The sequence below is a fragment of the Anomaloglossus baeobatrachus genome, chromosome 2 (assembly GCF_048569485.1).
Source record: "Anomaloglossus baeobatrachus isolate aAnoBae1 chromosome 2, aAnoBae1.hap1, whole genome shotgun sequence".
Classification (NCBI taxonomy): domain Eukaryota; kingdom Metazoa; phylum Chordata; class Amphibia; order Anura; family Aromobatidae; genus Anomaloglossus; species Anomaloglossus baeobatrachus.
The window spans coordinates 591451221-591474704 of NC_134354.1; the positions used below are offsets into that span (position 1 = coordinate 591451221).

At 39.9% G+C, this 23484-nt stretch overlaps 1 protein-coding gene across 14 annotated transcripts in view; it reads right to left on the minus strand.

Moving 5' to 3' along the window:
• Nucleotides 1-506: 506 nt before the first annotated feature.
• The window catches only part of LMO7 (LIM domain 7), a 208813-nt gene continuing 185835 nt past the window's right edge, over nt 507-23484 (minus strand). For 4 of the 14 annotated variants that reach the window (XM_075336796.1, XM_075336795.1, XM_075336802.1 and 1 more), the window contains 13 exons: nt 21633-21689; nt 18425-18450; nt 17449-17553; nt 15568-15654; nt 13468-13994; nt 12315-12371; nt 10661-10713; nt 10171-10293; nt 9665-9857; nt 6937-7221; nt 5323-5431; nt 3511-3613; nt 507-1241 (listed from right to left, as the gene is read on the minus strand). In XM_075336796.1, coding sequence (XP_075192911.1) covers nt 1219-1241; nt 3511-3613; nt 5323-5431; nt 6937-7221; nt 9665-9857; nt 10171-10293; nt 10661-10713; nt 12315-12371; nt 13468-13994; nt 15568-15654; nt 17449-17553; nt 18425-18450; nt 21633-21689 — 1748 coding nt within the window. In that variant the 3' untranslated portion in view covers nt 507-1218. The remainder of the gene's footprint in view (nt 1242-3510; nt 3614-5322; nt 5432-6936; nt 7222-9664; nt 9858-10170; nt 10294-10660; nt 10714-12314; nt 12372-13467; nt 13995-15567; nt 15655-17448; nt 17554-18424; nt 18451-21632; nt 21690-23484) is intronic. The other 10 variants (XM_075336805.1, XM_075336809.1, XM_075336804.1 and 7 more) reach the window with 7 other exon arrangements.

Sequence of the window (23484 nt, forward strand, 5' to 3'; positions counted from 1 at the left end):
GTTGTTCCACCTGTGGAGCTTGCATTTTTTGTTTACCTAGAGAACCCTGCAGGTCTTCAGTTAGAAACCATTCTGTATATTCCGGTATCCAACAGTGTTCTGCTCCGCTTCTGATATCACCGCTCATCAGACTCTCCAGATAACACTACGCTCAGAGTGACCCGAAAGTGGCTTTTACAATGTAAGCCTATGGCGCGTCTGAACGAGGCTCCATACGCTTTCATTGTAAAGGATACTTCAACTCATGCAGAGAGGGAGCCAGCTAGTCGCAATTGTGGGGACATCACAGAGCAAAGGAATGGAAACGCGCTGGGCACCTGTGAGAGCAGTGGTGAGTATATTACACTCTCACAACATGACATGCCTACAGACAATTAATAAAAGAAAACACGTGGAAGTTCTTCTTTAAGTATCTCAAAGACAAGAAATGAAGGGGAGCACAACAATTGCTTTTTATTACATGGTTAGAAAGTCCGCACCCTCCTCTTGTTTCATGGATAAAAAGCAAAAAAAAAAACGAACCGTAATTTCTGATTTAAATGCAGCCACAATTTTATTTACAAAAGTAAATCAGAAAATATTTTAGATACAGAAAACTCTGTCAGAAAATAAACGTTATCTTAACAAATTTCAGAAAGAAAATAAAAGGTTAGTGAAAATTTGTGTTACATCACAATTCTTGCATAGATTGAGGTTTAGAAAACGGGTATCAGAAACAATCCTGCACCTCCCCACAAAGCAGTGATATCATATTGTGCTACACGTCTATATAAATATAGAACCATACATTCACATGCATTATCAATGTAATCTCACTTTGCTATAAAGAGTAAATATTGCTCAGAACAATGAAGGCAACAGAAGTCTTAATGCAAAAATCTGTTAAATTTTCTATTGCAAATACCCTCTGGAAAGAGATGAAAAAAGGGCTCAAAAATATTTTGAAATTACATATAAGCGGACTTTTTACATACAGAATTCAGAACACTGAAAATACAACCTGCCCCTTAGATTTGATTATCCTCTCATAAATATACCACAAAGAAATCTGGTTAATGAGGTAATGCAACAATAAAAGGCAACTGCAATGTCATTTCTTATATATAACATATATAAGCTGTAGAAAGCACGCATCCAGCTTGTGCTTATAGATTTACGTCCTTGCCGGATCACTCCTCCTCTGCTATTTCTAGAAGTGGTTCTGTGATGAGAAGGCCTTCACATGGAGGTGGGCTGTCCGGCTATGATGGAAAGGAAACAGTACTAAGTCAGTGACAAATATATCCTGGTTTACATAATGTGATAACCAATAAAACTTTCTGCCCAATTGGTATAGTGCAAATTAACACAGAAGCTACAGGGTCTTACATCACTTTTTCTTTGGCTGCAAGAGGGAAAGCTTTATATTCCCCCCTCAGAAACCCCATCTCTACAGGTGTCCACTGGGATTAAAAGGGATGATGTTCTACAATCCTTCAGAACAGAAGAGCCATCACCACTAGCCCCAAGGAAGTCCAGCAGAGCAGTGGTACTGGAGCAGCAGGGGAGCCTCTCCCACGTTTACAACTATCACGGAGCGGTGGCTCAGTGGTTAGCACTGCAGTCTTGCAGCGCTGGGGTCCTGGGTTCGAATCCCACCAAGGACAACATCTGCAAGGAGTTTGTATGTTCTCCCAGTGTTTGCATGGGTTTCCTCTGGGTTCTCCGGTTTCCTCCCACACTCCAAAGCCATACACAGATAGGGAATTTATATGGTGAGCCCTAATGGGGACAGTCTACCTGATGTATGTAAAGCGCTGCAGAATATATTCGGGTTATATGAAAAAAAAAGATTTATTTTTATTTTTTTTTCTATTGACACTTTGGATAAAAGATCATACAAAGGGATTGCCTCTGTGTTTTCAGATGCCCACCCTTGCCATTCTGTTTGCCATAGGATGGAGCACTACTGCCAATTGACAGAACTGAACGCTCCCCGATGTAGTAAACAGAGGCTGCCAGTCAGCTTCAAGGCAGTGTCTGCAAGCTGTATAGCAAAAAGCTTGAAAGTGCTGCGCTCCTCACCTAGGAGACTAGCCACTACTAACAGAGTGAAGAAGTAGCCGGTAGCCTGCACACCAAGCAGTAAACTATAGAATTAAAAATGTCTTCCTTTTTGAGAACGGAGAGGATATTTAACAAGTGGTATTTGTCTTGTTCTTACAAAAACTTTCCAATTTTATCCATTTTAGGTTATAACATGACCTCTAGGCAAGGATTAGTGTGCGATAATTTAAATAGCTTTCCCTATAGGTGATTAGACAAGCCCAGCCGCTATTACCGCTGTTTCCAGGGTTGTCATCAACAGTGCTAGACTTCTCAGTGTCATGGATTTATGAGATTTTTATATACTGTTGCATAACCAATGATACAGATTTGCCACGCAAGGCATATAGAAAGTGCAGGACAAAACTTGTGTGAGCTAGTTACATAGGTCTTTTTTCAACCTAGGTCCATCTAGTTCAACCAGGCTAGTAGTGGATAGAATTTCTTCAGACACTAAAAGATACTGAGCATTTTTATCAAATTTAGATTATGCAAACTGAAATCTTTTTTTTGTTGCACTGTGCTATTCCTGTTATTATTCCTCCCAGTGTGAAAAAATTGACATCTAGATGTTATTCCACTTATGAAGTGCGTGTATGTCAACACAGTCCGAAGATATCCAAGTGTTGTTATTTCAATTTCAAGTATTTCCTAAGTCATGTCGTGACTCTTTAAATGGGTATTCCCATTTTAGACAATTTGCCAGGGGCAACACGGTGACTTTGGTGGCCATGGCATAGATCATACAGCCAATGATTGTTGTATGTAACTGCTACATTGCAGCATGGTACAAGTAAGTGGTATCTCATGGCACCATGTAAGGTACTGCAACAAGTAAATCGCAAGAAGTGAGAACCAGTTGGACATTTTGAGACTTGCTTGTCATTATAACTTGTGAGTATGCTTCAGCTCTCACTTGCCCTATACTGCGATACAGCAGCGGCACACAGTGATTTCTTGTCTCACGCCCTAGGTTAGCCACAGAACCAAAACCTCTCTCAAGGATCAGAGTAAAGAAATGTAGTAGTATCAGGTGGTGAATGAATGGAGTGAGGTGGACCTGCATGTGGAAGGCGCTCCATTCATCTCTATGAGAATATACCACAGAATATTAACTCCTCAGCAGCTAATGCACATGAAAAAAAACACTCCAGCTCTGCGACAACTATAGATTGCAAGAATATAGCTAAAAGTAATAAAGAAAGATATTGCACCAGAATCAAGGTCTCTGTCACCATTTATGCAGCCGTTAGATAGGACAGCATAAACAGTGACAGTCTCCTTAATAATAATAAAACAGTGAGCTACATGTCAAATACAGGATTAAACTACCATCAGAAGAGAATCAATACCGATATATGTCAAATGCAGAAGTAAACTGCCATCAGATGAAAAGCAACACAGATACAGGTCATGGAAACGTACATTTAAACTTGATGTAGCAGCTGTTGCAGTACAAGTCGTTGTTCCGGATTCTAACTTCTGCTCCAGACTGGGTCCCTCCAAGGTCTGTTTCACAGGCAACACACTGTCAAAGAAAAGAAATGCAGAAAAGTAAGTGACTTACAACATAAGACATTGCTAGGCCTATGGACGGTAAACCAACCTACAGGATACATCCAGCAAAGCCTGAAATGATTGAATAAAGCAGCAAAGCAACCCAAATCATTAGTAGATAAGGCAGCAGCCAGGCAGAGTGATCAGCTTCTGTTGTAATTTTATGCATAGGTGATGAATGCTAGATAGGGAACAGTATCCCGAACGATGCACCGGCAGATTGGCACTAGGTAAGCTGATGTGGCACAGACGTATTCCATGAAATCAAATACTGATAAATGTTGTAAATCCACACACTAAAATCAAGTTAACAAGCTGCTGCACTCGTATTACTGGCTTGATTAGAATAAACGGAGACCAGGAAGAAATAACCTCGTCTCTTCCAGCCGCAGAATGAAATTTGCATTTAATCAGACTAGAATTCATTTTTGGCTTTGTCTGTTCTAAGTGTACAACACTGGAGGCCGTGTCTTCATTGACAGCCCGGCAAGATGGTTTTTATAACTCAGAAAGTGAAGCTTTTGCTTCAGGGCATCTTGAATCCACAAGGGATAGGAAAGTGAAGCAGGTTTGCATCACCTTCATCTCTAAGAAACGGTGGCGTCTGACTGATATCGGTGACATGTAGTCTGGGGAGGCGTTCGGAGCTCACAAGGGAATAGAAGTTTCTGTAGTTTTCATCCAAACTTCATTCACTATATACATGTGTATGGGATTTCTTTTTGACTTCCACATCAGAATTTCTACAAATTTACAACTGAGATGGTGACAGAACTATCTCATGAATCAAAAAACAAACGATCCACAGCGTCTCGAGGCAATGTGAGCATCAAAATCAGACACAGTCAAGGAATCCACTAGGTGTCAATATCTAACCATCATGGAACAACGATACCAAGGGTGAGAAAGTAGAAAGTTTTATTCTTTCATACATATGAAGAAAACAGCCTGTACCATAAAGGTTGAAACATTGTTTTTGCCATACGTAAGGTGCAATAATGTTTTTTTTCTACTTTTGCAAACCCCTGGTGACTATGGTCATTGTTCCATGATGGTTAGAAGTATGTCATATAACGTCCTTTTTACTAGAACTAAAGATTTCCATATTTTTGCAGCCGCATGCAGATGAAACATCCCGACAAGCGGCGAGAAGGCTTTTCAAATAGCTTGTTAAATGACCGCTTGAGGTTGCCGATAATTCTGAAAACCCTTATGGCCATTAACATAATGGTAATAGAAGTGATTTTGCTGCAAAAACTACAATTACCAGCAAAACCATACAGCCATATAAAGTGGTTTGTAAACCCGCTAACCCATATGAGGTTACCAGAAAATGGACGGGCCTAATAGATTGTCAATAAGGCAGGCCGATACAAAAGAGGTAAAAGCTGATTGGCTGCTACAATTTTCATATATACTTCAAATATAAGCAAATACTGTAAGAGAACAGTTAAGTTTTTACTGCATATGTGCTGTCCTACTAATACACCCACGCCGGTTCATAGTGTAATTTCTGCAATGTCTAAACCAAATTTCCCTCTACTTGCTGGATATTCTTTAACTTATTTACAAGATTGTTTCATGGAATATAATCTGACACAAAGAAATGATTAGTGTTAGTACCCGCAGCCATTGCAGTCAGTTATTGGAGGATTAATTCAGATGTCCTCAATGTCTCACCTTAAAACAATGTAAATGAAAACAAAGACCAAGAGACTCGATGATCATAGCCGCTCCTTTGCCCAAACTGTTATTACAGTAAGAGCACAATTTCTTCCCGCTCACTGACCTAGATACAGAATAAGAAAATAACTGAACCCTTGTCTGAAGTCTGACAGATGCCCTAGAATGCAGAAATTCATCAATGGGTAAATAGAGTCACGCTTCCTTCACAGACCAGACCTGAAGTCAGCGCACAGTATTAGGATCTTCAAGAATGACGAGCTGTTCAGTAGGTAAATGAAACCAGGCAAAACAAAATGTAATTATATAATCATTTCCTAAATTATATTAAAGAAAAAAAATTGCAGACGTATCCTGGGTACATTCTGCTAACAAACTGACAATCACATATTACAAATATGCTAGTACCAAGCGCTGTATTCACATAGAGATCCCAAAGCTCCAGTCGGGCAACCGACCCAGTTAGGTAGCAGTACCTTTTTGGGATAAGTTGTGAGAGATTCATTAAAGGGAACCGGTCATCAGATTTGTCCCCTATAAACTGCGGCCACCACCAATGAGCTATTATATACAGCATTCTAAAATATAGAATACTGTATATAAAGAGCCCAAGCCGCTCTGCATAACATAAACAGCTTTTATTATACTCACCTGCGGGCGGTCCGGTCTGATAGGAGGTGCCAGACAGATACCAGTGACGTCCACCTTCTTGTGTTCGGCGTCGTCTTTCCCTGCTCAGTGTGCATGGTGCATCCTACATCATCCACACAGAGTCCTCCATTGCTTTCTTGCACATATGCATTTCTTTCGTAGTGCGCATGCGTGGGCAGTCTTTCCCCTTTCCCTGAGCCTGCGCATTACAGTACTTTGCTCTGCCCTTAGCACGGCAGAGAGAAGTGCACATGTGTAGGAACGCAATGGAGGGTTATGTGTGGATGACGTAGGACACGTCATCCACATGGAGCAGAAAAGGAGGATGGCAATCGCAAAAAGATAGGAGGCGCCGGAACAGGCACAATAATGTCCATTGGATGGGGCTGCCCCACAGGTGAGTATAATAAAAGCAGTTTGTTTTTTTTATGTTATACAGATTGGATTGGGTACTTACTGATAGTGGCCGCAGCTTATAGGGACAAATCTTCAAAATTCGCCTGATTTACTAAAGAGGCACTAACCTCAAACTGGGTGCATTAAGTGCTGTGTGTGTGCTAAAGATTCAAATCAATATTAGCCATGGGCTGGCAGATTGGCACTGCAAATTATTCCACACACGTATAAATTATTCTAAATTCTGCTCAACTCCATCAATTTTTTAAATAAGTGTCATGAGCGGCAGAGAAGTTCAAATTATGGTATACATTTGGAGTAATGGAACAGTTGCATGTGTAATTCGCTCTCTATATCTATAAACTGGTAAGACAAATTTGTATTTCATAATCTTTAGGAAAAGAAACCTGTTTTAGTGAGTGTCTTATTAAAACTGCTAAATAATGTTCATTTGCATCCAGGATGGTGGCATTTAAAATAATCTTAAAAGGTGAAGATCTTAACTACAGTCTTTGCAATGTAAAATAAATATCTACAAATGCTATTGAAAATCTCTGTGCTTACTTGTTGCGCTGCTGACCAGGCGTCTGTGTTGAATTCTGATTCCGAGGCAAACTTGATGACACAGAGGTCTGAGAAAGTGATACATTCTTAACGGAGCCAGAAGAAACCTGTGGAAGGCTGGAAGATGGATTGCGCAGGTAGGTGCGATTAGAAGTGGACAGTCCCTGGAAGGGTTGCCCGAAGTCTTGACTGGATGATAAGGAATTATAAGATGATGAATGGTTTGCCCAGGATGACTGTCTCCGTGAGCTGGAACCAGCATCTAGGTTGTCTAGTGATTCTCCTCTGCAATAGAAAATTACAGACTTGAGCAGAATACAAATAGCTAATACTTTAGATCATCTGAGCTACAGAACAGAATGTACCAAATCTTACAGAAGAACATCTTAATTAAATGATTTCCTGACCACAAATAACAGAATATATTATGTTTGTGATTGCTGCTCAACATTGGCAACTTTAAAGGGGTTGTCGACTACTTGGACAACCCCTTACCATTCCCCATATTTGCCCCAATAAAAATAAAAAAAGCCTATATTCACCTCCACTTTGACACTGTTCTAGCAGTGTTGGAACTCGCGTTTCTGGGCTTCACAATGTTATGACACGCGAGTTATGGGCTCAATCAGCTACAACTTCTCTGTCCCTGACCTTCAAACGTATAAGTAATTAGCAAGAAGTGAGCGGCAGCCGCAGCTCTCACTTACTGTTACTTAAATGTCCAAAGGTCGGAACCACACAGGAAGCAGAGGAGAGTAAGTATTTTATGGGGGAAAACATGGGGAATGAGAAGGGTTGTCCAAGTAGTGGACAACCCTTTTAAAGGGAATAACCCAGACTACACTGGCACTACCAGCCAGCAAGACATTTCACTATACAGTCGGGAAAATAAGTATTTGATACACTGCTGATTTTGCAAGTTTTCCCACCTACAAATAATGGAGAGGTCTGTCATTTTTATCATAGGTACACTTCAACTTTGACAGAATAACAAATAAATAAAAAAAATAAATCAAGAAAATCACATTGTATGATTTTTAAATAATGAATTTGCATTTTATTGTATGAAATAAGTATTTAATCATTTACCAACCAACCAACAGGAAGTCTGGCTCTCACAGACCTGTTAATTTTTCATTAAGAAAGTCTCCTACTCGAAGACACAATCACAATCAATCATACTCCAACCTCTCTACCATGGCCAAGACCAAAGAGCTGTCTAAAGACACCAGGGACAAAATTATAGACCTGCACAAGACTGGAATGGGCTACAAGACAATGTCACTATTACAAGGAGCGATTCATTTATATTGAAGATTGTCAAAGGGATCCACTGATTGATAACTCTCGAGCTCTGTCCTATCATGGGGATCTGAAGAATAACAGGGGAGCAAAATTTCATGTGTTCCTCTTTCAAGAAGTCCTGGTAATTACAAGACCTAAGCAGCTTGCTGAGAAGGTAACAACTGTTGGCCAATTATTAGAAAATGGGAAAAACACTAGATGACTGTCAATCTTACTCAGTGTGGGGCATCATAAAAGATCTAACCTTGTAGGCTAAAGATGATTCTGAGAGAGGTCATGAATCAGCCCAAAACTACACGGGAGGACCTAGTCAATGACTTGAAGAGAGTTGGGACCACAGTTTCAAAGATTACCGTTAGTAATACAATACATCGTCATGGATTAAAATCCTGCAGAGCATGTATGGTCCCCCTGCTGACGCCAGCACATGTCCAGGCTCATTTGAAGAATGCAAATGACCATCTGGATGACGCAGAGGCGGCTTGGGCTAAGGTCATGTAATCAGATGAGACCAAAATAGAAGGTTTTTTTTATCAACTCCACTCGCAGTGTTTGGAGGAGGAAGAAGGAGGCGTAAACCCCAAAAATATCTTCCCAACTATGAAGCATGGGAGTGGAAACATCATACTCTGGGGGTGCGTTTCTGCAAAGGGGACAGGACGACTGCACTGTATTAAAGAGAAGATGGATGGGGTTGTGGCTGTGTCTTCCAGCATGACACACAGCCAAGGCAATTAAGGAGTAGCTCCGTAAGAAGCATTTCAAGGTTATGGAGTGGCCTACCTAGTCTCCAGACCTGAACCCAATAGACAAATCTTTGAAGGGAGCTAAAACTCAATGTTGCCCAGCAACAGCACAGAAACCTGAATGATTTGGAAAAGATCTGTATGGAGAAGGGAGCCAAAATCCCTTTTGCAGTGTGTGTAAACATGGGCAAGAACTACAGGAAAAGTCTGACCTCTGTAATTGCAAACAAACGTTTTTGTACAAAAGTTCTGCTTTTCTATTGTATCAAATACTTATTTCATGCAATAAAATGCTAATTATTTAAAAATCATATAATATGATTTTCTGGATTTTTTTTTATTCTGTCTGGGACAGTTGAAGAGTACCTACAATAAAAATGATAGACCTCTACATTTTTTTTATGTGGGAAAACTTGCAAAATCGCGTATCAAATACTTATTTTCCCCACTGTAGGTAAAAAAAAAAAAAAAAGTAGCTTGTCAATCCGATTAAAACACACTAATGGTTCTTACAGAGTGGCTTTCTAATCTGGCTTATAGACAGATATACTGTAGGTCCAGAGAAGCAGACGTCTTCTACAATGTTCACATACCTCAATGGATAAGGTTTGATATCTGTCAGAAAGACCATAAATAGCCACAAGGAGACATTTTTAAATAACCAAGACAAGTTTTACCTTCTCATTAAGTTTGGAAGAGACGAGGTGTCCTTTGTGACACTGGAGCTCCGCTGTCTGATCCAGCTGTTGTCAGTATTAAGAGGCGCTTTCTTCCTCATGTCCTTGATCACTTGCTGTCTCTCCTGTTCTGCACCTCCATCTTTTTGTGATCCACCCACTGACCATGTAGTTTTAAATTCTTGGTTGCTGTCTGTAAACAAATTTAAGGCTATTTGGTCAATAGCACTATACAGGTTGAAATAAGGGAAACTTTCTCAGGAGTATCATTGTGTATCACATGCTATTGCATGATTCTTTGTCACGTGCACGAAATGGGCTCCTATAAACCCTAGGAACGCAGCAGCACCTTCTCCAGGAAAATTTCCAAGAAGGCAATAGACTATGTAAGAGAGCAGCACTTTGTCAATATTCAAGCATTTGGAGAACAATCGGAAGACAGTATATATCCCTTTTCAAAACCCTTATTAGATATGGATAAGCAGAGAAGCCAAGCATTTGCCCACCTTGGCTTGGATAATCCCTCATTTCTGATGAGAGTTTTTGTGGCTGAGGCTTCACAGTATGTGTCTTGTTTTGTTCTTCTTCGAATACCCATTCAGCAAAACCATACGCCTTCCCATGTCCTCCTATGTATAATGATACGTGACTCACTGGTATTTTATGCTTATTTATTATAACTATAGAGCACAGTAAAGGGGAGTATTAGTAACTAATGGATTTCAATACTAAATGTATCTCACTAATCACAATTTACACATGATGAGCCAAAAATTTAGGTTGCCATTATTATTCCATTATCATATTAGGGTCAGTGTAAAAATGGAAACCAGCCCAACACAATACAATATGCGAAACATATCTAGTTTATAAGACACATCTGTATACCTTACAAGTTTATATTAGTATTATGCGATAACATACCACAAATTACAAAAACTAATAGCACTATATGAATAAATAGTATTCTAAATATATAGTAAAGCCAGCGCTTACCATTTTTTTGAGCTGGATAGCCTGATGTTTCAGAGGCATCACTAAATTTGCTGCTAAAAAAAAAATAAATAAATAAATATATATATATATATCAGATGAGGCCATGACAAAAATCACAGAACCTTACTGAAAGATATTGTTTTATGTCATTTTATGCCTTATGGGAAAACAGTGTAACAAATAGAATTAAATCACAAAAAGCTGTGTAAATGATAGTAAATATATAATCAGAAAAGACTTCTAGAATGGATCCGGACACTACAGGTTGTAGTCCTATCATAGAAAAAAAACATTAAAAAAATATTTTCTTTAACTGCATTTACAAACTATACTTATTTCCTTCTAACAGGTCTCTACATTTTTATCACTTTTTTCTCCACAGATTTGTCACAAAACTTGACGGATTTCCTAGTCCCAGCAAAGTGAATGAGATTACCGAAGTCTCATGCACACGTTGCTCATGGTTTACCTCCAAATCTATGGCAGAATTAAATCCGCAGCATATCAATTCTTTCAGCATTTTTGCTGCAGATTTCTGTCCTGCTGAGTGGGGAAAAATCTGCGGCAAAATCGTGCCTATTTTATGCAGGATTTTCCCTGCCAAGGGATGCAGAAATGGTGCAGAAATTTCTGCTGCAAATACTTAACATGTGTACATATCCTTAGAAAGAAATTGGTGCATCATAAAAATATGGAAACCATTTTTTTAATGAGTTTCTATACAGCATCAGCTAGCCATCTGTATTAAGTATGCAGGTATAAAAATAGGTTATTTCACTTGTGAATGGATACTAGCTTCATAGAAAAAATTTACTTTGGGCATAAAAAAAAGCAAAAGTTGTCTCTAAGGAATATAAAACTCGGTATAAAACTCTTCGGGTCCCGCTCACCCGTGTGGCTAACGGAGTGAGCTTGCTCTCAGGGTTCACGCATAGGATTTCTTTGTACTGTATTGGGAAAGTCCTATCCCATCGGTGCGCTAGTACCCAGATTTTGGAGCGGGTTGGGGATGACACTTGAAGTCTTCACCCCCCTCGGGTAAATTACTGGAACGCGTGAAGCTACTTTCCGGCGTAGGGTCCACGTACCCAGTCATGCCCTGGCCACTGCCTGGTGATAGCTCAAGGCCGCCGGCCGCCCTCCTCGGCAGTCCGTGCCCCCTGACACTATCCCCTGCGACCGGGGTTCCAGCTCCTACCAGGCCCAGACCAACGTCTGCCACCTAATACTCAGGAGCTCTGCTCCGTGACCTCTCCTCACGAGGGTCACCACTCTCCACCTCCACTCTGGCTCAACTTCCGCTCAACTGTCACTTTCCTCACTTTCCCTCACCAACCCCCCCATGTGGGCGGCCCTCTTCCCTTCAGGCCCCCCCAATGGTGTGTCTGGTGGGTTCAGTGTAAAATGTTCCTAGGATTTTGATTGGCTAAGCTGTTAGCAACACCAAAGGACCAGGACCCATAACCAAGGAGGGTGGATACTGTGCAGAAGGGCAAATTGCACAATACCCTGTGACGACCTGATAGGCCAGGGCGTCACACATGCACTGCGTTGTACAATGGAGGTGGATGCATCTGTCTGGTCACGTGCCGAACAGGTGTGCCCCATGGACAAAAGCAGTGTTTTTTATTCTTTTTTTCCTACTACCACATACCTGTTGTATGATGTATAATCAGGGTCATCAAAAGTCCTAGATAATCTGGAGTAAGAACTGTAAGAACAAACCATAGAAAATATTTTTAGTATGCATTTAATGAAAAGTTTATCATGACAGCGCTCTAACAAAGATTTATAACTATTTTATGCATGTGGCAATCAAAACAAGGTTTGCAAACAATTATGTCACAAACAGTGTTTTCTTGTCGCTTTACTGTTACATACTCCGTTTTGCTTCTTTAGAATGATTAGTCTTTTGAGTTTACTTATTTTAGACAAAATCTAAAAGGACATTGGGGTGATTCATTAATGTACATTTCTGGAGTAAGGTATGCCACTTTAGTAGCGTAATTTATGATGAATTTGACAGGCACATCCACATCCTGTCCGTCCCACGATATGCCCATATTGGCATAGTTAGCCAGGACTGACATGTAAACAACAAAAGTCACAATAATTTTGTGCAACTGCCAAGTTGCACAAAAACATTGTGCCTTAAGGTGCTCACGCCAGATTTCTAGCCTAAGCACGTTGATGAATCGACCCTATTGAACTTCACCATTGGATTCCAATACAAAAGCCTAAAACTGAATGTTAGAACAAAAGAGCTTCACAGCTTAGTGTCAGATTCACTCATCATCACTCAGCGCAGAAGACTGACCAGGCAAAATGTCAGCTTCTTGTTTTTTTTTCTGTAACAGTCTAGAATTATTGACATGGAAGGTACATGTAGTATCAAAGTTTCATATCAATATCAAGTGTTGTGATTCATGTTTTCTTATTTTTGGTGAAATTTTTATACTTTAAGTAACACTTCATGATAAAAATTCTGTAACATTTCTGGAGCACATACTATCAGCAGAGATTTCCAGTTTCCTACAGTTTACTTGTCAAATTTGCATTGTAGACTGGGTCAGGTCAGTAATTGCTTTATTACTGGAAAACGGAGGTTAAATGACAGAACCACTCTAATGAACTGCCGGTTATATTGAAACATATCTATTTCATGTTTTGTGCAAGCGAAAACTATAAAACAATTTAGATCAATAGCTATGGTAAAATAGTATATATATAGTATATAGAGACTAAAAACAGTAAAATATTACAAATTGACTCTAAGTGAACAATTATCCTTTGCTAACAATACTAACCTGATATTTGTTCTTGGGATTCGTTCGCTCTGTAATTTTAGCCTTTGCTGTTCCTCCTCTTGTTCTTTTTTCCTCTGCCATTCTTCTTCTCTACGTCTCTTTTGTTCTTCCTCATTTTGCCTTTTTCTTTCCAACTCTTGCTGAACTCTGCGCTCTAACTCCTCTGCCCGCTGCTTTAGCTCTTCCTCCTCTGCCCGGCGCCTGCGCTCCTCTTCCTCTCCTCGGCGCCTGCGCTCTTCTTCCGCTACCCGTCGCCTACGTTCTTCTTCCTCTGCTCGACGCCTGCGCTCTTCCTCCTCTGCCCGACGCCTGCGCTCTTCCTCCTCTGCCTGTCTACGTTGGGCTTCCAAGTATCTGAAGTTTTCTTCTTTCTTTTTTCTTTCATGTTCTTCTTCCTGTCTTTTCTCGTTCTCTTGAAAATTGTCATCACTACTTAGTGAACCTTCAGACCCCTCTTTTCTCAAGTATGAAGAAGGGGTAAATGAAGTCATGGACCTGCTGGTATGGAATTGTAGAACTGCTGGTTCCTGAAAAAATTATAGGATATGAATGAATTGTCTACTTTAGAAAGCCCAATTACAAATACACTATGAAAAAAAAAAAATCAATAGCCATAATGGGAGCCCATTAAGTCAGTACCTAACTAGTCGCCAGACTGGTGATTTGCTAAACAGGCAAAATATACAGTTTAGTTCCACTTTAGTTAAAGTATAACTCATACTTGAAAGATATTTACAAATTATTTTCATAAAATGAATCAATGTAACCTTCAAAAAGTTTAGTACTCTGATCTTTGTGGGTGGTGGGGGTAGGGGAGTTGTGGGGTCTCTTTTTGAAGACTATGTTTGAAATAATTGAGAAACCAAAGTGGAATTAAAAACTACATCTATTGACTAGGTGTGTAGATTTTTATCATATGTAGTTCTAGACTGCAGTTTCCATGTTAGGTGTGGCTACAGATTTTTTTCTTCAGTGTGTACTATGAAGCTAAGACTTAACTTGTCTTATCGCTTTGCATTTCTTACATCAAAACAACTGAAAGCAAGAAAGGTATAACCATGTTTTCCTAAGAACTGGCACAAAGACGGCAGTCAAGCTGTATCCGCACAAAAAGCTAAATGCGCAAAACACCATTATACACCTATATCATAAAGGGAACCGCTCAGATTCATGCTGCCGATCAAAAAACATCTGGCCATACACTACAGGGAAGGCCTAACTTGTCCGGTTTGGACCCATGCCTCACTCCAGAAATTATAATTATTAGGTCTCTCCCACAGTATTTCAAAGAAAAAAAATACCTGCCTGCAATCAGGCAGCCAGACTCTGATTCATGCTGCTCGTGGCTGGAGCAGCATGAATCTAACTACAGGTTTCCTTTGAATGTATACATATAAAGATGGTATTTACACAAATCTATTGCACGGACTATGACCTTATCCCCAGTTCTCCACAGACATTGCTTAAATAGAATGAGTTCCTAGATTCGGGCTGACTGAATCATGGGTAGCAGTAATTGAAGTTTGTTTGCGTGATTGCAGCCTAGCTTGTCTTATGCTTCGGCTATTCAGAAAAAAGAGAAAAAAAAAAAAAGAAGAAGACATCAAGAAAAACAATCTAGGGACTATAGGACGAGATTGTAGCCAACATGTGTCTCTTTAGGATACTATGTGGTATTTCTGTGAAAGATTTTATATACAATCATGCACCCAAACTCGGATTCTGCTAGTAATTCGGGCAGCATTACTCTAATGACAAGTTCTCTTTAAGTATATATTCTTTATGCAGTCACACAATCTACCCATCTATGATTTGGCATAAATGTGGGGTTAGCCAACTACTCTACCATGGCTAACACAATTTCCTTACTGCAGGGTGACATCCGTGACAAGGCTCATTGAAACCTAAAAGTCATACAGCTCACTAGCCACTTGTGTTTTTTATGAATAAAATGTGATATTCCCCAAACGTGATGAATTTTAAGACACCTATATATAGTGCATCAATTAATGACTACATTACTTTAACAAACAGTTTTACAAAAAATGTCAAAAGAGAAAAGCTTAAAACTCAAGAAAAAACAGGATGCTTGGGTCAAACCTGGTCAAGAGGCCTTCCCTTTTCGGCTTCTTCCTGAGCCCGTTCCCACTCTTCTTTAAGTCTCTCTTGCTCCCGCTTGTATTTTTCCTGGCAATACAGGTTGAAATCTGATAAACATCTTAGCTGTCGATGCATGTGTTCATTCTATTGTTTTAGAATTTGTGATCTCTTCATACATATCACTGATGTAAAAGGTCTCTGGATTGCATATGCACAAGTTAGTCAATGCAATGTAAACCTGCAATGTACAAATGCATTTGCCCCTCTCAAGGATGACCTCTTGCCACTCCTAACCTCCTTTATTCACATCCATGTCCTATCTTTGACCTTTTTGTTTTTGTCTCTTTGTCTGCCTTTTATTTTTTTTCTTGCCTTTTAATTCCTTTTAAGTTTCTATACAGTAATCTGTTATTGTTCACAGAATACTGAGTCGGCCATAGTACTTGGCCTTAGGAGTCCAACATTTTACTATTGCACTTTGATTTACGCCGTCATATTGTAGAGTTCCTTGTTTGCTGTTATTTTAGAAGTAAAAAATAAGTTAAAGGGGTGGTTCACCCATATTTTTTATTGTCTAGATCGATATTATATTGAGAAACAATGTTTCTCTCAAATACATTGTGTTGTCAATAGTGCCTGTGAGAGGCGCTATTGCAGACCGCTGCTCCCCGTCCAGTGACGTACCCGTCCAATGCAGCCTCGTCACATCCGTGCAGCCGGCTAAATTCTGAGCCCATCTGCTCCCTGCTCCTCCTCCCTCCTAGCACGTCTCTTGCTTGCAGCGTTCTGCGAGGAGGGAGGAGGGAGGGGGGAGCAGGAGACACGCCGTGCTGTGCTAGGAGGGAGGAGGGAGGGGGGGGGAGCAGGAGATGCGCCGTGCTAGGAGGGAGGAGGGAGGGGGGAGCAGGAGACGCGCCGTGCTAGGAGGGAGGAGGGAGGGGGGAGCAGGAGACGCGCCGTGCTAGGAGGGAGTAGGAGGGGGGAGCAAATGGGCTGTGACAGCAGTGAAACACCGCTCACAGCTCAGAGTCTGGAAGACTGTAGCCGGCTGCACGGATGTGACGTGGCAGCATTTGACGGGTACGTCACTGGACGGGGAGCAGCGGTCTGCAATAGCGCCTCTCACAGGCACTATTGACAACACAAGGTATTTGAGAGAAACATTGTTTCTCAATATATCGATCTAGACAATAAAAAATATGGGTGAACCACCCCTTTAAAAATTGGCCACCCCCTTTTCCCTCATTTAAATAAAAAACAAAAATAAGTACGATCAAAATCTAAAATTAACTTGATCAGTAAAAGCTATAGTGAGAAAAAAATAAAATAAATTAGCTTGTTCATTTACCACTCCTTCAAAAAAAGATATTTCAATCAAAACATATCAAATTGTAGTAAATAAATAAAATGACATCAATAAAATTGTCAGCTTGTCTCACAAAAACAAGCCCTCACCAAACTCAATCAACGGAAAAATAAAAATGTTATGAGCATCAGAAAATGGCGACAAACTTGTTTTTAATATTTTATTTTTTATTAAACAAATTTCAGAATTTTTTTTTGCTCTACGTAAATGAAGAAAAATCCATACTAATTTATTCGGTCTTAAAAATTACTGTGAAACGTAATTTGATATCATAGAATGTACACCCTAAAAACAAAACAAAAAAATGGAAAAATTGTTTTTCTTTCACAATTTCATCACACTTGGATTTTTTTTGCCTATTTTCCAGTATAGCAAAATAAACATTGTCATTCAAAACTACAACTCGTCGGTTAAAGATTAAGGCCTCATATAGGTAAGTTGATGAAAAGATAAAGTTATGGCTTTTGGCTTTTCGGTCATTGATTTATGACCAAAGACCACATAAAAGGTTTTACCTGCAACAGTTTCTCTTGTTCTTGATGCCATTTTTCCTGTCTCTTCCTCTCCTCTTCAGGGTCCCAAGACCACCTTGTAGAAACATTAATGGGCGGAACTGGCATCTAGGAATAATTTGAGAAAATTGTATATGTATCTCCTTGATGTGATCATGTATACGTACACACACCATGCAGAACTAAATTCAATTTAGCACTGTTTGAGAGAATTATCAAAACTACAAGGAAAGTAAAGGAATTGCCACCGATAGATTTTAAAAAAAGGGTTGTCCAAGATTAGAATAAGAAACAGCTATACTAATGTTCTCAGGTTGTGTTCAGCATTGCCGCTCATGTCCAGCAAAATGAGGCTAAGGCTAAGGCCACCCAGGCATTAATGCGAGTGCATCGCATCCCACTCTGCTGAGAGTCTGAACCGAATGTCATGACACTATGCTGCGTTCCTGCGATAGCAGCACAGCTGCGGAGGAGAGGGAGGGACTAATCTACCTATCGCCTCCCATTATTAGCTGATGCGTATATCGCACTGCATCCCGGTGTAATACGAGTGCAGTGCGATGTTTCTCTCGCGCCCATAGACTTGTATAGGTGCAAGTGAAAACAAATTTGATTCCACCCACAGCATGCTGCGATTGTTTTCTCGGTCCGACTAGGGCTGAGAATAGAAAAATCCCATAGAGCAGTGTTTCTCAACTCCAGTCCTCAAGACCCACCAACAGATCATGTTTTTAGGTTTTCCTCAAATAGGTTTCTCGGATTTCCTTAATGTTGCACAGGTGATGAAATTATTCCGTCTAATATTGAAGAAAACCTAAAAACATGATCTGTTGGTGGGTCTTAAGGACTGGAGTTGAGAAACACTGCCATAGAGGTTGCCTCTTAGGTTAAAGATCCTCAACCTAAGAGGCAATTCCACCCTTAATCCAAGTACAAATGTGGCACAGAATGGGAAGAAAGCAGACGTGTTTTAGCATACCTCTGGTGCAGATGAATCTGTACTTCCTAGTAGCGAGGTGGACAAAAAAAAAAAAAGACAAATCACAAATCAAGTAAACATAAAATTTTGGGTTGAAAACAAAAAAAATAAAAACCTCTGAAGAATGAGATTCACTTTCTACAAACCTTTAATACTACTTTTATTTCCTAATCAAGTAATGCTTTAATACCAAGAATAGGACACTTTAACCCCTGAAAACATACTTTAAATTCATGAATGGGCAACAGCATTTGTGAACTGATGTGAGAAACCTGGGGAAAAAAAGTCTTTATTTTATAATGACTGTATACTACCTAATGAATAAAACTAATTGTCCAGAGACAATTGACTGGATTAATGCAAAAATTTTAAAAAAGTAAAAATAAGAAATTCTAGTCCCACTGAATAACTTCTGCTTTAATTTTCAATCATACAATCTATATCAGACATAAAGGTTGTTCTAAAATAGCTATAAACTGGTCTGACAAAAAATGGTATGCTCTTAACGTATTAGGCTATGTGCGCACAGTGCGTTTTTCGCGGCGTTTTTGCGCGTTTTTCGGGTGCGTTTTTGGCCTCAAAACTGCAGGACTTTGCTTCCCCAGCAAAGTCTATGAGTTTTCATTTTTGCTGTCCGCACACATCTGTTTTTTTTACCTGCGTTTTTGAGATAAAAAAAAAAAATGGACATGTCAGTTCTTTCCTGCGTTTTTCTGCATTTTCCGCCCATGCAATGCATTTGAAAAACGCAGCAAAACGCAGAGATCAAAAACGCAGCCAAAAACGCACCAAATCGCGGCAAAAACGCATGTGTTTTTTGATGCGTTTTTCGGCGCAGGTGCGTTTTTGTGCGTTTTTAGCGGCCAAAAACGCAGCGTCAAAAAGACGCAGTGTGCGCACATAGCCTTAAATGTGGAGGAAAAACTAATTTCTTGCATGCATTTTTGAGTATCACCATTAATGTGGCTAGTTTTTAGAAAGTCCCCATCATAAAGGTTTGTACTGGACAACTGTCGGGCCAGTGTGAGGGAAGCACCTTTTGGGGCAGACATGATCTTACAAGGGAACCCCGTCATGTAAAACAGGATATGTTAAGTGTAGGTAGACCATGTTTTAGTGCAGAAAATGCAGCGCAGAATGGTTAGAGATTTGTTGGACAAAATTTAGTAGAATTTGTAATTACTTAAAATCCTTCTTTCAAGGGGTTTAAAGGTGGTGTCACACACGGTGACAACGACGTCGCTGCTAAATCACCATTTTCGGTGACGTAGCAGCGACGTCCCGTCGCTGTGTGTGACATCCAGCAACGAGCTGGCCCCTGCTGTAAGGTCGCCGTTCGTTGCTGAATGTCCTGCTTCATTTTTTGCTTGTCGCTCTCCCACTGTGAAGCACACATCACTTAAGCGAGCAGGGAGACTGCTTCTGGCAGCCTGCAATAAGCTGTAACCAAGGTAAACATCGGGTAACCAAGGGAAGCCCTTTCCTTGGTTACCCGATATTTACATTAGTTACTAGCTCCGCCGCTCTCAGGCTGCCAGTTCCGGCTCCCTGCACACGTAGCCGGACTACACATCGGGTAAATAAGCAAAGGTTTGCTTATTAGCCCGATGTGTACTCTGGCTAGGAGTGCAGGGAGCCAGCGCTAAGCGGTGTGCGCTGGTAACAAAGGTAAATATCGGGTAAAGGTTACCCGATATTTACCTTAGTTACCAAGCGCAGCATCGCTTCCACGCGTCGCTGCTGGCCGGGGGCTAGTCACTGGTCGCTGGTGAGATCTGCCTGTTTGACAGCTCACCAGCGACCATGTAACGACGCAGCAGCGATCCAGATAAGGTCAGGTCGTCATCGTGATCGCTGTTGCGTCGCTATGTGTGAAAGGGGCTTAAGAGTCTAGTGGGTGGTCTTATCAGTGATTTCCAAGGTTCCCTAAGAAAGTGAGCATACAGAGATCCACAGATTAGGAAAACCTACATAATTTATGACTGCATGTTCCACAGAAAGTGACAGGATGGCTGACCGTCAAGGCCAAAGCGCAATAAAATCTGGTCTTTTACACTTTGCTTGTGTAGTAATAACTAAACCAGATAATTAGTAAACATTAGTTTCTATTTACTTTTGACACACATGGTAATATACAAATCTTGCTCAATGCAAAATATGGCACAGCAAAAAAAAAAACCACAACAACAACAAACACAAAAAAAAAAAGCAAACATGCTTGTTAGTCTGAGATGAGAAAGATTTTCAAGCATTGCACAGAAAAAGCTATGGAACCATCTCATCTATTGTATGGGAAGTAGTCTTCTCTAATATGAGACATACACAAGGCATAGGCATCTACAACACATTTGTTGGAAAACAAAATTACATCACTAACACGGTATAAGCATGACCAGCAGTAAAAGTGCAACAATAATAGAGGTCTGTACTATATAATAGGAATAGGTCATCTAGAAGCCGTTTTACATCGGCACCTCAGATGTCTACCAAGCAATAGTGATTCTATAATCTACATCAATAGCATTGTTCTCCGAGGCAGAATATGCTATTACTTCAAGAGGCTACTCTAAAATGTACATTATTCAAAATCACTAAAGTAGGAATAATGTATATAAATACCAATGACTTAGTAGGAATGTTTATCTTGTACAATAAGGCCTGAATTAATAAGATTCTAGAGACTGTTGGTCATTATTGAGTTTCCAGAACAAAGAAGACAGGAAACTTTGTTCTGCTCATCGCCATGTTCTTAGGTTTATCACTAGATGAATTAAGAGTCAGGATCTCCTGAATGTAATTGTGGATGCAGCTTTTATATAGGTACGAGTAATATTAGAGGTAGCCTAAAGCTTCAAAGATTTTACGGCTTCAGAAATACCATAAGGGCTTGTTTACAAATTTGCAAATATACTGATTTGTGTGTGCTGAACCTGGGTTATCATAAGCTTTTTCTTGTAAGTGGGTTATTCTGCAGATATTGGTCCAAACATAAAGGAGAGGTAAGAGCACAGCAATAACTCCCATTACCACACAAGTAGACCCATGAGCTGTAAGAAAAACCAGATGATCCTAGAGATAAAACAAATGGGTTAATTTGCTTTCAGCGTGTGGCAGGAGAAGCTTAGAACCCAACACCATTGTTAGTCCTAAAAGAACCTGTGGAAATTCGGCAGTAGCAAAGCAGCTGGTACTTGGTCACAAGTGTTACCTTGCTCAAAAAACTGAGACCTCCTTTTAGAGTTTCTCAAGGATATAGGTTCATGTTCTAATTGAAAGATACAAAGTGGAAAAAAAACCTTTCATAACCATTCCATTAATTTAGGGAAACCATCCCTATAGCTGAAAATAAAATCACATTTTAGTACACTTTTTAATCTTAGTAATCCTTAAAGAGGATGTGTCAGCTTTCCTTACGTCTTTCAGTTAATACTTGAATTACCTAAGGCATGGCAAAGTTGCTGCATCTTTTCTTAGAACCCTGTATCAAATTTCTGTTAATTTTTCTTGAAAATGTATGTCTACCTTGACCATTCTGCTTGTTAAAGAGGGATATCAAGAAGTATCTGAAGCAACTTACCAATTATGAGAATAACCAATAAATGCTGACTGTGTAAGAACACCTTTTAATAAAAGGATTATGGTAACACACAAGTGTCAATTTATAAATTTTATTTTTAGAGGGGAAAACTGTGGAAAGGCATATCAGAGTGCTAAGAAAAGATGATCAAGGATTGTTATTTAATGGTTGATTCAAGTATTACCAAAATAGAGAAATTACTAGAGGTAAATGGATCCTCTTTCACGCTGCCCCTACTGACTGTACTCAGATTTTTACTTTTCAGCACTTCCATGTCTATAACGTTAAAGACCTAGAATGAAACTGCCACCACGTATTAGTAGAAGTACTGGTAGTTCATTAAGTGTGAATACAGCTGTAGGTAACTCATATTGATAAATGTAAGCAATAAACAAGCCACAAATTCCAAAAGAATAAGTAGTAAGTGCATAAGCAATTTAATATTAAATTGAAGCCTCAACATGAAGATTACAACCATTTCTAATTACATTCCTCAACACTGAAATTATAAACACCAAGAAGGAAAAGTAACGGAATTATGAAAATCACAAGGTCAATGGACCTGAATTTTAATGATATGTAAATTATGAAGAAATAGAAACATTTTCAAAACATCTCTATTTATTAATTATTGAGTATGAGTATTGCGTGCAGAAATATATGCACTCATGCACCTTCGCATGCTATAAATCAGGTGATTAATGGTTGTCTAAGGAATGTCCTGGCACAATGAATGCAATTTCACATGTAAATCATCAATATTTGCTGCTGGCAGCTCCCTTTGTATTTGGCAACCAGATGTGGTTGGTGGGAGACAAGTTAGGAGATGTTGCAGACTAAAGTAGTATACATAGGCCACAGTAGTATGCTTAGGTCATATAGGCTGCTCATAGTAGCACAAACAACATGCAGTCTGGTGTATTCATGTTGAACAACCTCCCCTGGGACACTTTCACTTTCTCTTGTGAAGGCTTCATCTGTTTTTGCCCATGTGGTCTCCAGATCAATATCCAGATATTACTGCATACAGGACAAAAGTAGGACTCATCACTTAAAAGAATAAACCTTTATTCTTGCCTCCACTGCCATCTTACACTGCACCAAGATAGCTTTTGAGAGTGTTGCTGAGAGGTCAATGCAACTGGCTCATAGCTGAATGTTATACAAATGTCTTCTGATGTTTTGTGTAGACACTGTTTGATGCCTTAGGCGTGGTAAGTAACATTAATTTCACTTTCAGTACAGAACGGCACATACTGATCCATTCTTCAAATCTGACGAGACAACGTAGGCAACGCCATCAAGAGGCCACCGCGAGGCAATATCACACCAATCCTAAGCCTGGAACTTTAGACTGTGGTGGCATAACGTATGGGGGCCAGACTCCACTAGTCTTCATTTCAGCTACCCGAACATTTTGGAGTTACATGTATTTGGTTGTGGAACCAGTGGTATGGCCATTTCTCTGAAGTGTCACAGGAAA